This window comes from Myodes glareolus, chromosome 3, assembly GCF_982192425.1.
Source record: "Myodes glareolus chromosome 3, mMyoGla1.1, whole genome shotgun sequence".
NCBI classification, from domain to species: Eukaryota; Metazoa; Chordata; class Mammalia; order Rodentia; family Cricetidae; genus Myodes; species Myodes glareolus.
Window position 1 is genome coordinate 46,337,328 of NC_142028.1, and position 14,790 is coordinate 46,352,117.

The window sequence follows — 14,790 nt, forward strand, 5'->3', positions numbered from 1 at the left end:
TATTTGTTGAAAATATGATGTATTCTTCTATAAAAGCAGTTTTAAATAATTATAATATTTAATGAAGAATTACAGATACTTTTATTCAGAGTGTCACTGAGAAAAATGATTCTAATGCAAGAAACTTATAGAGAGAGCTACAATTTTCAAAAAGAAATATACATAATGTATGACATATTTTATCTCTTCCATAGGTACATTAATAAATTGTAATGATAAAATATACTAGAATACTGAAAGCTTTAGTAATACAAGTTACAACATAATCTTACATGAATTTTTAAGCTCAGCACCAAATTAATTTATTAACTACTTATCTCGTGCTAAATATACTTTATTTTCAATACTTTTAGAAATTCTAAGATGACTGCAATGTACTTACTTTTAATACCATACCCTGTAAGAAACAGAGTATTTTATTCAAAAGTATAAAGAAACATTCAGTCTATTAAAGCATATACCTCACAAACATCATCACTGTGTATTTGTCCTTACAAAAATATACACATTATGAATTTTCAAAAAACCAAATTTCACAGAGCACCTTTAATATTTCTTCTCACTAAAGCAAAAGTAGGTATGCGTTCTTTCAGAACATTGTAAGGATTAAAATTGTAATTATATGAACTCAGAAAGAAAAAGATGAAATTCTGCTTCAATCTAAACAAACATCTCACCTGATTATAGCTACATTTTTTTTTATAAATCAATGGAATTTACTGCTTTTCTACAGGAAAAAATACTTCTGTTTAATTATTTTGCTATTTTTTTCATCTGTATCTGACCCAGTAAAATCCTATTGGTTTCCATGGTCACATATCTACTTACTGAATCCATTTTGCTTACTGTTTGCATCAAATCCTCCAGTTATATACTCCATAACCAAAAGAATCTTATACCATATACCCTAAATTCTGTGATAAGTTCTGTTGTAGACTCTTATGCTCTATAGCAACTAATAAACCCAAATGATTCCTCTTACATGGTCCCAATATGAAGCCTGGGGTCTGGAGGGTAATGAAGTAAAACCAGTATAGGAAATAAGTAGAAAATATGAGAAAGAAAGAACACTGAGGAGTTAGAGACAATTGTATTCTTTTTAACCTCTCTGGCAAGAGAGTTTGCTCAACAGGTAAAGGTGCTTGTAGCTCATTTAGATGGCCTGGAATCTATTTCTGGATTTATATGGTAGGAGGAGAGAACAGACGCCTGAAGGTTGTCTTCCGACCTTCAAATGGACTCATGCATGCACATGAGCACTCACACCCACATGAAAAAAAATACACGAATGTAATAATTATCTTTAAAATGTTCTACAATAATAAGAGAGGAAATAGAATTTTGCAACCATCCAGGTGCAAAACTTCAAGCAAAGGAAATGTGTATGTAGAGCTGCATGACCCACACTGGGTGCCAGGTGAAGAAGGATACTTAAATCTCACACTAACTCAGAATTGAGAAATAGTTGATTATTTATTTAGGGGTAGACTCACAAATCAGAATCCTCTGCTGGAACGGAGATCAGAAACTGAATACCGCAGCCAGAAAAGAGACAGATGCATATTCTACATCAGCACAAATAGTATAAGTGGCTATGTCCCAGTGCCTGGGTAACTGCTGGCTGTAGGACATCCTCCAGCACACAATAAACTGGGAGAGTTGGGCCTTGACTACAAGGAACCTGAGCATGGACAAGAACTCCCGTGGTCTACAGTGATGAACAATGTTCCATTTACTCCATTGATCACATACTCAGATGCAGATACTTTCTCAAATCCTCTTGATTTTCTAGCTTTAGAATAAACTTCCCTTAATTAAGATGACTCAAGATATACTCTATTTTATGCCATATGGAACAGTCTAACAAACAGAGAGTGAAAAGATAAGAAAACCACAGCTGGTGAGATGGAACAAGAATAATGCTTTTTATTTTGTATTTAGGAAGACTGAAATTATTTACTTAATTTAGAAAGGTTTGGAAGAGGTTTCTAAGAATTCGGCAACTTGCACTGGATTTATTTTGAAGCTTCTTCATTATCAGATATAATTGCAATGTTTAGTTCTGTAAGCAGAGAACAATTCCTTACCTATTCACACCTAGCTTGCAGGCTGGTTTTGAAAATAAGAATTTGGGTAAAACTGTACCATATACTTCAGAAAAAGGACTAGAAAGAGTCAATCTAGAAATGATCTTGAACTCTCCTCCTTGAGAACTGGTTCTCATAGTATGACAATGTGTGGTGCAAGCTATGAAGGGAGAAAAGAATCAATAGAACTCCACAATTGTAATGTATTTGACTAATAACAATGATTTTTAGCATGGTAATATGGTCCAAACAGTGCAATAGTTCTACTTATATTCTGGGGATTACCAACAGCTATCTAATTAAAGTTAAGGTCCACTCATTGAAGTAAATTTATATGTGGTACTGTAAATCTAGAGCTATACATTGGCTAGAGAGGCTGTGGGTCCTAATGGAGAACCTATTGCTTCCACTTTCCTACACCAGAATAATTTTTAACTATATCTCAAATACCTAGCCTTATAATCATAGATAAATGTTGAAGTTTTCACCTTTCACCAAAGACGCTTCTTTTTGTAGCAGGCAGAGACCATTTTAAAAAAAACTGGCCAAAATAAAAAGGCAACATGGGGTAACCAACCATAATTGATAAATCTACAATACAGTCTCTATCCATAAGGTTCATGGAACATTGTAGAAGATGTAGAAAAAAGAGTGTAAGAACCAGAGGACAAGAGTGTCTGTTGTGTAATAGTGTCTCCCATATGAGAGAGAAAATGCAGCCACAAAATCTCAAAATCTCAAAAATGTGGTTATCAAAAGAGCCGCACCGTATTAATACCAATTAACATGTCTATAGCAATGAGAGAAGTCACAAAGCTCTACCCATGTGTGAGTAACTTCAGACAACTAATGACTGCTAAAAGAGTGAGGGTCAGTTTACTCCACTGATGATCCCTCTCATAGGTCATCCAGTTCTAAGTAATCATATCACATACATATGAGCAACACTAATATGGTGTATTTACACGCACATTAATAATAACATGAATACAGGTGTCATGCAATTCAGAGAGTGAGCATGACACAGGACAAGTTAGAGGGAAAGGAGGTAGCAGTTCAAAAATTGTAAGTATACACAAAATTCTAAAATTATACAAAATAAAGATTCAAGGAACATAGCCACACATCTTCATTTTTGTGTACATATATAAACACATATGTACACATATTTTATATATACATATAATACATATAAATGTACATATATAATACACACCTTTGTATTATAATAATAGAATGAAACTTTATAAAGGAGACAAAATTATTTACACTGTTCAATATTTTCATCATGTATAGGCTTGCTAACCTCAGTCATAGGCCTTTATCACCATGTTTTTTCTATATTCCTCTTTATGGCCATATTGGATATAACACACAACTTTACACCTCAACTAGTAGGGACCACAAAATAAAGATGAATAATACTATTCAGTTTATGTTTGTTTATATCTGATTTATTTCATAGATATGGTGTCAAATATTGTAATGTAGTGATTTTAAATTTATAAAATTACAATCCATCACCCACAAAACACATATAGAGAACATAAAGACAATTATAGAAGGACCAAAGCATTTCTGATCTTGGAGGAGAAAAAGAAAAAAAAAACATGGGAAGAAATCAGTAAAACTCACGTCTACTGGAAGAAAGCATCTGATGAATGTAGACATCTAAATTTTATATTCACCATCAAAACCAAAAGCAAATTTTTAGCTAAACTCACTTGAAACATCAAATCAAATGACCAAAAATAATGCTTGACTGACTGCTTAAAGCATCTGCTGGAATACTTTGTTGAGTATGAGTTAGGACAACATGGAAGAGAATGGAGTAAGAATCCTATGTTCAAATGTTCAGTGAATGCTGTAGGAGCTCCTTCCACTCCTTCAGCCAATAACTTTTAAGATGCCAGCCCTCTTGGGCGTGGTCTCTGTTGCTTTAAAAAGAGGCCTGTTTTGCCCATAGGATTTGCTGAAGGAGGCAGACACAGAACAGACTCCGAAGCTACAGAGAAATCCTGTCTCAAAAAACATTTATAGGCTGACTTTTAAAAGCAAAAGAGACCATGGTCAAGTAGGTAGGTATCTTAAAGGCTATTGGTTGAAGGAGTGGAAGGAGCTCCCGCACCGAGTGCCCACCTAATCCACATTTTATATCTGTTCCCTTAAATGACAGCTCTGTACCCTACCTTAGAACCTTTTTGGAGGGACCTGAGTCTCTCTGGGTGACCCACAAAACCCTGCAGTTCTGCACAAATATGTCTCTCCTCTCCCTTAGGCCTGGGGCATTCTATGCTCTTAGTTCACAGATCCTACCAAAGAGTATTAATGGAGGGCACCCTATCATCTAAGATTGTACTCCATAATAACCACATCAAACTAGTGACATAAAAGCAAGGATGAATTCCAGGGCATCTACCGTAGGTCATTCAATGTCATTCATAACCTAGAGGAGCATTACTTAGTCCCGAGTCTACCCTTTTATAGGCAGGATGAATGATTGACATGGTCTCACAATTGCTTGCTCATTCTCTTTTCCTTTTCTCTCTATCTGTTGCCAAATTCTTCAACCTTGCCATTAGTGACATTTTGGATCATATAATTATTGTAGAAATCTGTATATTGTATCATAGTCTGTTTGGTAGCAATCTGGTTTTTACTTGGCTTTTCTATACCTACCAAGACCCAATACCTTGGTTATTAACTACTGAACATTGTGTTTGTCAAATCTCCTATATACTATACAATTCCTAGTAAAAAAGTATGGAGTTACAAATAAGGAAATATAGACTGGCTGAATCTGAAGCAGCCAGTCCCAACCTTCCCTCTGTAGGCAGCAACTTGGTAAAGGCATGAATGAATGGATGAGTGAATGAATGGTGCCCAACACAAAAAAAGAGAGTTTACTTAAAAGGTTAGGAAGGATTTTTTTTTATATTTTTTAATACATTCTTGAATGACAACTTGAAAGTGGAAAGACCATGTTGCAATGTCAAAAGACTGGACACACCTACTTTGAAGTTTATGATGCCTAATGATAATAAAATTTGTAATCTGTCAAAGAAAAATGGATCTATAATTTACACTAAAATAAAATGACCAAAAAAGCTATTTGATACTTCTAATATTTCTTCTAGATTCTGGGAAAGAACAGTTAATGCTGTAAAGATCCCTGTTAGAAAGATAATCAAATTTTGCCTGTGCTCTACTAAGTCTGCAATAGACCCAATAAAAGAATTTTGTAACTAATCAATAGAATAATACCCAACCTACCAGTTATAATTACAAGACTACTGACCACTGCTCAGTGGATACTGTTATTGTTTTCTTATATGTGGAACAATTTGTGCTGAGTTAGCCACATTCTCTTACTTTAGTAGAAATAAGAATTACAAATACTACCCTTAAATCATTTATTGTTAGGGTGATGTACATTTTTGCCCTGAATTTTTATATAGCCTCTGTAACAATCAATTTAAGCTTTGTTGTTTTTCAGTATTCTCCATGGCTAGCTAAATGTTTCTCATTCAAAAATAACTTAGTCGGACAGAAAATTACCTCCCACGTAATGACGAGCTCCGATCTGCTTCCACCGCCTCCATTGATATTTGCTGGTGCCACAATGGGGACTGCAGGCAATCAAGAGAAATGTGGATGGTAAGGATGAAAGAAATAACTTCATCAAGAAGAGTTCGGTTTGGGAGGGTTTCACCTTTCAAAGCTCTCACCCTGGCAGACTGAGAGAGTGTTGAATTTTTAATGAACATAAATGATGTTTACACATATCCAAATTTTCAAGAGAGGGGACACAGTTTTGTTTGATACATGGGCACCTTGGCTCCAAAATTAATTAAAAATCAAGTAACATCGTGTGTTTGACATTATTATGCATCATCTACTAATTGGCAAAATGATGTTGCATTCAGATGGTAACGGTGACACCGCTGATTTAGTGCCTAATTATACAGTTGTGCTGTAAACAAGTTACTCAGGCAGTATATTAATTAATTATTTTTTGTCAATAAACAAGCTGGATGTTTTTCCTTTCTTAACCATCAGGATATTTTAACATTTAAAATTAAATTCTTGTGCTCAAATTACTCTGGAGAGAATAAGAGTAATTTTTAACTTTTCACTTGTAAAATCAGAGTTTTCTCTTGTACAGAATGTCACCGAGGGGCTATGACTTCAGCTTAATCTTCAGATCTAAGACAAAGGCACTGATAATACTGATATAATAATACAAATATGTTTTCCAATTCTAAGTCTGACTGCAGTGGGAAACATGGCTCATGGTAAACTGCAAACATAAAAAGAGCTAGCATATATCTCAAAGGAAGTGCATAGTCAGAATACAGATTTTAACACATTCGTAGAGGGATTAAAAATATCCCTTCTGTTGACAGAATACAAAGCAAATTAAATCTAGTAATAAACCTGTTGTGTATGCTTTCCACATGTTGAACTGTGTAAAATTATTTACATGACACTATTTTTGTCCAAGGTTCAGAAGTTTGGAATAAGATCACTGGTTATGGTTGGGGACTTTAGTCAAAGATAAAAATATGTGTGTGTGTGTGTGTGTGTGTGTGTGTGTGTGTTGGTGGAAACTCAACTATTCATGTCAGTTTTCTTTCAGACTATTGTGAATAAATTGTGACTAACAAATTACAGGTTCTTTACTGCATTCTTTTATGCAGATGTGTTAGCTCCATCAGAAAGATAATGGTATGATATTTAATAATTTGATGATCCTTCTTAAGATAGCATTTTCCACCATACATTTTAAGGTTCAGTTTACCCTTCATTTTGTTTGTTTATTCTTTTCATAAATTTCATCTGAAATAAGCTGTACTGTCTAAGTATTATCATTCATTTTGTAAAAAAAAAGGCACAATCAGGGTAATGTCTACAAGAATTACTCAAAGTACTCAACAGCTTCACATGTATTCAAGACCACAGCTTCACATGTATTCAAGACCTTTCCATAATTAGTTATCTAAGTAATATTTTCACATCAAGCTAAATTGTTTTTTCTATTTTCCAATGTTATGAGAAGCTGAAAAACATTTCCTTTAAAGATTATTTATATAATTTATGTATTTTATATTTGCATAAACATACACCATGCATTTGCAGGTGCTTGTGGAAATCAGACGAGGGTGCTAGAGCTGGAAGTGCAGGGAGCTGTGAGTCACTCAATCTGGATGCTATAAACTCAATTCAAGTCCCCTGGAAAAGTAGGAAGCAAAGAACTCTTAATTTCTGAGCCATATCCTCATCCCCTGCTTTCTTTATTCAATTTAACATAAACTAGCCTTAATGTTAAAATCATATTGAAATAGATTATTCTTTGATTACTAGAAAGAGGGGGTGGACAGTTACTTTAGTAAAATAGAGTATACATTTGTAGAATATGAACATCCCCAAGACTTATTGTTCAAGAGAGTGACAACGGTCAGTACGCATGCAAATGTTACTTCATTAACTTCACAATTGGAGTCAACCTTGGCAAAGCAAGTGAAACAGTGACTGGAAATAAGTCCTGGAAACTAAACCTGGTGTCCAGAGTCAGGGGTCTGCACCTGAATCACGAGTCCAAGGTGGAACTGAAGCTACTGCACATGTGGTGCAGAAGAAAGTGCTATTTGGACAATTTTAGGTGTGGAAATCCATAGTTAAGGGTTCAAATACAGAATTCCAGAAACAAAGAGGTGTTTTTTTTCTTTTTATAGGTCCTGCTCTCAGTCCATCCTCCATAAAATAAAGGAACTTCCCATTCGCTTTCACATTTCAACATGATTTAATTTAGTGTTAGTATTGTCAAATATATTTATTTTGATAATCTATTCTAAAGCAAAAGAATGGTGTCAGGTGTAGGATGTGCATTGCCTTTTAGGGCACTTGCCTGGCATGGGAAAGCCTCTGAATTCCATTCCTAGCATTACAAAAACAAAACAAAACAAAATCCTTTCCTTTAAAAGGAAATTATTAGTATCTGATAATTTTGATAATTGTTCATCCTTTATGGAAATAACTTAACTCATGTTTGTTAAACTAGAGCAGGAAGAACAAAGGTATTTGATATTTACTTGGCTGAAAAAAAGGAATTGTATGAGCTTTAGATGACAAAAGACTGGGTATACTATAGGGGAATTAAAGGCTGAGGTGAAACAGGAGGGTAAGACATAAAAATGTACAAAGACTTGATTTGGAGTAAGGTTTCACTTGGGTTCTGCTGTTCAGTGATCTAGCTGGTACTAAATTAGCATTGTGTTCATTGGTTTAGGAATTACCTTATTTTCTTGAAGAAGAATTTATACTGTTATCTAGATCTGAGTTAAAAAAAAACAGATGAAAATAGGATTTGGTTGAGTAAAGTAGATGGTATATTAATTATTTACTATCATCTATCTAATGAACAAACCCTAACACACCTTCCCATTATAGAGCCCCTATTGGAGTTTGAATAGAAAATATATTATAAAGGCTGCTACTGTAAAGCTCTTATTTTCACACATCTGTTTCCATTATCCAGCTCAAGTTAAAGTTCAAATTGTGGGAAAGAGATGAGTGGGATTCACCTAAATTTGGTCCAATACAAATGTGAAGACTGGAATCCCTAACTCATCAACACTAAATTTGTTCTGGCAGTTCTAAAGGACCCATAAAATGCCTTCTTTAAGAACTTTGGCCAAAAGGATAGTCCATGTCTGCAGTCAACATTGACTTTTTTCTTACCTGATGCTTTGGTTCTCAGCAATTCTGATGGCTTGCTTGGCTCTCCAATTCCTATGTTGTTCCCAGCAACAACACGAAATTCATATTCCACCCAAGGACTCAAACCAACTACTGTTGCATTATATGTCTGTCCATTGAGAATTTCAGGGACTAAAGCAAACAAACAAAAATCTGAACTGAGTACTTAAGGTCATGAATATGCACTAGTCAAGAACACAAAATTATCCTTATTTTTTGCATTTGTATATATACAGTGATGAATTTTTTTTCTCAATTTCTGTGAAGGATGATGTAGGAACTTTGATGAACATTGGATTTATTCTGTTGGTTGCTCTTGGTAGACTGGTTATTTTCATATTAATTATATTGATCAATAAGCATGAGAGGGCAGTCTTTCCATCCTCTGAAGACTTCTTCAACGTTTCTTGTTAAAAGTCTTATAGTTTTTATTATATAAGTGTTTCAATTGTTTAGTTAGAGTTATTAGAAGGTATTTTAACCTTTGAGGCTCTTATCAAAGGTGATGTATCCATCATTTCTTTCTAGACTGTCATTTGAATATAGGAAGGCTACTGATTTTTATCTGCTAATTTTGTGTCTAGCTACTTTGCTGAAAGCATTCATTAGCTATTGAAATTTTCCTGCTGTAGTCTTTAAGGAGTTTGATGAATAATATTATAAGATCTGCAAAAAATATGCATTATTTGACTTCTCCCTTTCCTATTTGTATCCCCCTGATTCCCTTCAGTTGTCTTATCACTGTATTGAACAGCTACAGAAAGGGTAAGCATTCTTGTCATGTTCTTAATCTTAACAGAAAAGCTTTGGGTTGCTCACCATTTAGAATGGCTTGCTGTAAATTACCTTTATTATCTTGAGGTATTTCATACCCCTAGCCTCTTCAAGACTTTTAACATGAAAGGGTGTTGGATTTTTTCACAGCAGATAATGAAATGACCCAAGAAGTTTCTGTCATGTAGAATGTTTACATAATAGATTTCTTTGTTGATTTGTACATCCCTGCATCTCTTGGGTGAAACTCTGGATCACAGTGAGTAATCTTTTTAAATTTGTCTTTAAATTATATTTTCAAGCATTTTATTGATAATTTTTGCATCTATGTTTATAAAGAAGGTTGAGCTATTATTTCCTTTTTGTTTGATTTTTTTTTATTTTGTTGTATCATTATATAGTTTGGGTATTAATTTAATAATGCCTTCCTAAAAAGAATTTGGAAATATTCTTAAAACTTCCCTTTTCTTGAATACCTTGTGGAATATTGACATTAGTTCTTTTTTTAACGTCTTAAAGGAATCAGCACTGAATCTATTAGGCCCTAGATGTCGTTTTTGTTGTTGTTGTTGCCGGAATACTTTTTAATCACTAATTATATTTGGCTATGGGTTTGGGGTCTGTTTAAATGGCTTATTTCATTTTGAGCAATATACCAAGAAATTAATTCCTTTCCTTTATGTTTTCCAGTTGGTAGAACACAGATTGCTAACCATTATATCCTTATGATTCTCTGAATTTCCCCATTTTCTGTTGGATTGTCTTTTTCACTTCTCATTTATGAAATTTGACCTTTCTTCTCTTTCCTTTGGTTATTTTGGTTAAAAGTTGATTTTTATTTAAGGAATCAAATCTTTATTTTCTTGATTTTTTTCCTATGGCATATTTTGTTATTTCCATTTCACTGATTTCAACCATGAGTCTATTTCTTCCTACCTACTCTCTTATTTATTCTTGCTTTTTTTTAATGCTACCAAGTATATAATTAAGCAATTAATATGAGGTATCTCTAGTTTGGAGTTATAGCTGATAATTTATATTATAAAAATTAAATATTCTAAAATACGTTTATTAGGGTTATCAAATTAAGATATTATAACAATGAGTATCATTATTAGATAATCACCACAAATACGGAAGTCACTTACCTGTAGCAACGGCTTGCCAGCCCACAGAAAAGGGTGTCCGAGTCTGAACAGTAAATATTTGAATGGGACTGTTATTATCAGGACCAGGTCTCCAGCTCAGCTGAGAAGTGGTACTTGAGATGTGTTCAACTTTTACATCTTCCGGAGGACCAGGGGGACCTGAAAAACAACATTTATGATGACTGTGTTGGAAATATTTAAACATATCAATTGAGGACTAGAGTAGCTTCATTTACCTGCAATATATATATGGTAAATTACTGAATAAAAGCTGACGATTTTAGATTAAATACTAAAAATCTGTCTTCTCCAGATGTGTAATCAAGATGACCCATTAACTTAGAAAGGCCATCTCTATAAAGTAGGCAATACTAATGTATTTATTGAATAACATGTAACAATGAGCTGATTTAAAAATTAATATCCATTCTCTTTCTAATGTAGTTTAAGTAAATATAACTAATATGGACAAATATAAAATCCTATACATTTTATTCTGTTATAACAGTAACTGTATATTGCAAATAGTAAGTCAGTCTAAATTTTAGGAATTGGTACTTTGTGCTAAGCATAGTCATTTATTGCCAATTACCACAGAACCCATATGATGAACTCTTGGAATTTACAAAACAGGAAATTATCTGGTTTTCCCTCATCCTCTTATCCACATTTAATTCCTCAAACATCTGCCATTTATATATGGACATTTATGATCATGAATAAAGAATAGAACCCCTCTTTCATCATTTTTGCTCACCTCTCACAATGATATCAGCTACAGCAGACAGGCGTTCCAGTGTTGTTTGTACTGTGCATAGATATTTTCCTGAATGTCCTAATTGAATATTCCTTATCATCAAATCCCCAACAGATTCCTGTTGACAGAATAAGGGAATTGGATGAATGAATAATCACACACAGCAGGTCCTATTTTCTTTACAGCTGGGTAGATAGTAAACATAAGACAGTCTTGAAATTAGAAGATATATTAAGATTATTATAGTTTTCTATAATTTATCTCTTTTTTATCCCCATTAATTGCATCTAGAAAACAAGTATTTTTGTGAAATACATAAAATACAGCAAAACAAAACCAGATGTAGCTTTATGTGTAGATTGTGATTATTTCTGTAATAAAGACAGAGAGAATTATTATGGACTATGCGGACTCATGTTTAACATGCTTTATTAAGAACTTAATATTTTTTGATACTTACTCCCCCAATTCTTTCAAAATGAGCCACACCTTTCTTTAAGTCTATGACTTCTCCGTTAAAGTACCAAACAAATACAACTTCCATAGTAGGGTCATGAGACACTTGGCAGGGTAAAACGATACTCTCACCGACTGTAACATCCATTTTAGATGGTGGTACTGTAATGACAGTTCTCTCTGTTGAGAAAAGACTATGCTTTAAAGGCTTAGAAGATGCTAACACATTAATGTATTGCTATTATTTTACCGAAAAGGAAAAAAAAAACACCATTTGATTTAATATGAAAAAAATTCTTCCTTTTTTCAAACATTATAAACAAATGAATCATTTGCATCACCCTCACTCCCAAATCTGAGGGATCAGAGCAGAAGATGGGCAGGAAGATGCTAAGCGGAAGAGATTGGGAGACCTGGTGAGAAGCAGCATTTTGGGGACATGAAAAGGCTGCTTCGTTGATATCTTCATAGAGGCTGTGTTGCTTGCACTAGGTAAAGCCAGTCAACACTGTAGCACAGATCATGAAGTTCATGAGACCCCCTGTTATGGAGGGACTATGAGTACTTTGGGGGAAGGAGATTCAAGTTTTCTTACCTTTTTTTGTTTCTTTAAAGTGCTATCAGATATTTCTTTATCTTTGGAAAACTTTCTGTTTAGTTCTATACCGTATATTTAAAATTGGATTATCTCTTTTTGTTTCTTGATGCTTAGGGTTCTCAGTTTGTTTGTTTGGTTTTGGGATTTTTGTTGTTGTTGTTGTTGTTGTTTTGTTGTTCCTTGTAATTCTAGTTGTTAATCCTCTTTAACATGTGAAATTAGTAAAGATTTACCGTATTTTGTAAGTTGTTGGCTTGCTCAAATGATATTGATTTTTGCTATATAAAAACTTTCTTTTAGCTTTCTGTGTCTTACTGATAAATCATTGGTTTTAATGGCTGTGCTATCAGTAATCTGAATGGCCATCCTTTTCTGTGCCAAAGGAGTTTCTGTGCTAATGGGAACAAACCTATTGCAAATTTTCTCTATTTTCTGATTCAAGCTATCTGGTCTCACGCTGAGCTCCTTGATCTATGGAGATCTATTAATTTAGAAGCTTCCTCAAATATGAACATATATGCAAGGAATTTAAATTATATTATCATATAATAAGGGAGCTAATGTTTCAACTAGATATCTTATACCAATGGAGCTCTACTTACAACTTATGGCCATTAGAACCTTCCAGTTCTAATGGTAAGACTCTATTGATGAAGACACACTTATGTCATCAAGCACGGAGAAATTGTGTGGGTGCACAGCTAGAACCTTCACCTACACTGACTAGCATTTGTGGTGTTAAAAGTTAATTTGCACACTACAGGAGGAGAAAATCAATGACTAATATTACCCAACCATAAATCCTGTGACCTTAAAACAGTGAAATTCCTGCAAGATGTACTAATATAATAGTGATACAAATGCTATGGAGTAACCAAGCACTTTTTGATTGGATATAAGGTACCCTCTATGAGATTATTTTGCTAAATTAACATAGCAACAGGAATTACTAATTACATACTGCTATGTCCATAGAGCAAAGCATCAACTCTCATCATAGAAGCTTTTTCTTACAGGAGATTGTAACTAACGAAGAGACTCACAACTGGACAATAGGCATGGAGTGAGAGAATTTGGAACACTCAGCCCAAAGAGGAATGTTTTTTATCCAAACTCTCCCCTCAAGTCTAAGGGGCCTAAGAGGCATGAAAGGCAGAAAAAAGGAGTTTGAGGAATGAATGGATTCAAGGAAGCAAGGAACAATGTCTTTCAGAAACAGCAGGGCTCATAGACATATGAATTCATAGAGACTGTGGCAATATTCACAAGATCAGCATAAGTTAAAAATAGACAAAATTCCTTCATGTGAAAGGAGAAGTAGAAATGAAGTCCTACCTTTATCCAAAATGCTACTTATATATAATAGATAACTGTTGTCAATGGGAAAATCAGTTTTTTATTTTTAATGGGTGACATTGGGTGTATGAACCACACTCCACGTTAGACATCATACCCAGTAATGAGTAGTTGGGAAACACAAAACAGATTCCATGTCTTTTGTGTGCTTTTTGTTTTGTTTTGGTATTTTATCTTAGTTTTACATTTTATTTTATTACTTTTTATTTTTTTATTTTTTTCTTTATGAGAGACAGAGAGATAACCTGAAATTGAGTGTTTAGGGAGGTGGGCAGGATTTGGAAGGAATTAGGTTTGGAGAATATAATCAAAGTATATTTTATTTTCAAAAATTAACAAAAGAAAGAATAGGATATATGAAGTTTTTAGGGAAAGAAGGATAGAATGGGTGGATATGGTGGACATTAAGATGATGAGAGGCCCAGACCCCTCCCTGCCCCCACTGCCCTGCACTCTTATCCCTGGGCCCTGGGAAGACCAGCTATCCCTGTAGCAGTGCTTAGGAGTTCTACCTTGAGAGGTGAGTGGGTGCTAGCCTGGGCGGCCAGCCCCGGGAAGAGAGCACAGCCCCTCCCCCCTCAGCTTCTGTGGCAGGGTCTTCCGTGTTTCACCGGACCCCTCCCTGCCCCCACTGCTGCTGCACTCTTGTCTCCTGGGCCCTGGGAAGGCCAGCTATCCCAGCTGCAGTGCTGAGGAGCTCTATCCAGAGATGCTGAGTTCTATCCAGAGAGTGTAGAGGAGTTTCATCCAGAGAGGTGGAGATGGGCAGGCGCCAATGTAAGAATTCCTCCAACAAACTGAAAGGCAATATGACATCTCCAGAATCCAGGGAGCACGAAATTAGAAGAATTGAAC

General features: G+C 34.6%; 1 protein-coding gene across 2 annotated transcripts in view; it reads right to left on the bottom strand.

Annotated features, from left to right (window-relative positions):
• Positions 1-14,790, bottom strand: part of LOC125403249 (contactin-6) — a 379,648-nt gene that overhangs the window by 15,759 nt on the left and 349,099 nt on the right. For both annotated transcript variants that reach the window (XM_048438486.3, XM_085686802.2), the window contains exons 13-17: positions 11,986-12,161; positions 11,526-11,643; positions 10,769-10,927; positions 8,829-8,978; positions 5,646-5,716 (exon numbers count right to left, since the gene is read on the bottom strand). In XM_048438486.3, coding sequence (XP_048294443.3) covers positions 5,646-5,716; positions 8,829-8,978; positions 10,769-10,927; positions 11,526-11,643; positions 11,986-12,161 — 674 coding nt within the window. The remainder of the gene's footprint in view (positions 1-5,645; positions 5,717-8,828; positions 8,979-10,768; positions 10,928-11,525; positions 11,644-11,985; positions 12,162-14,790) is intronic.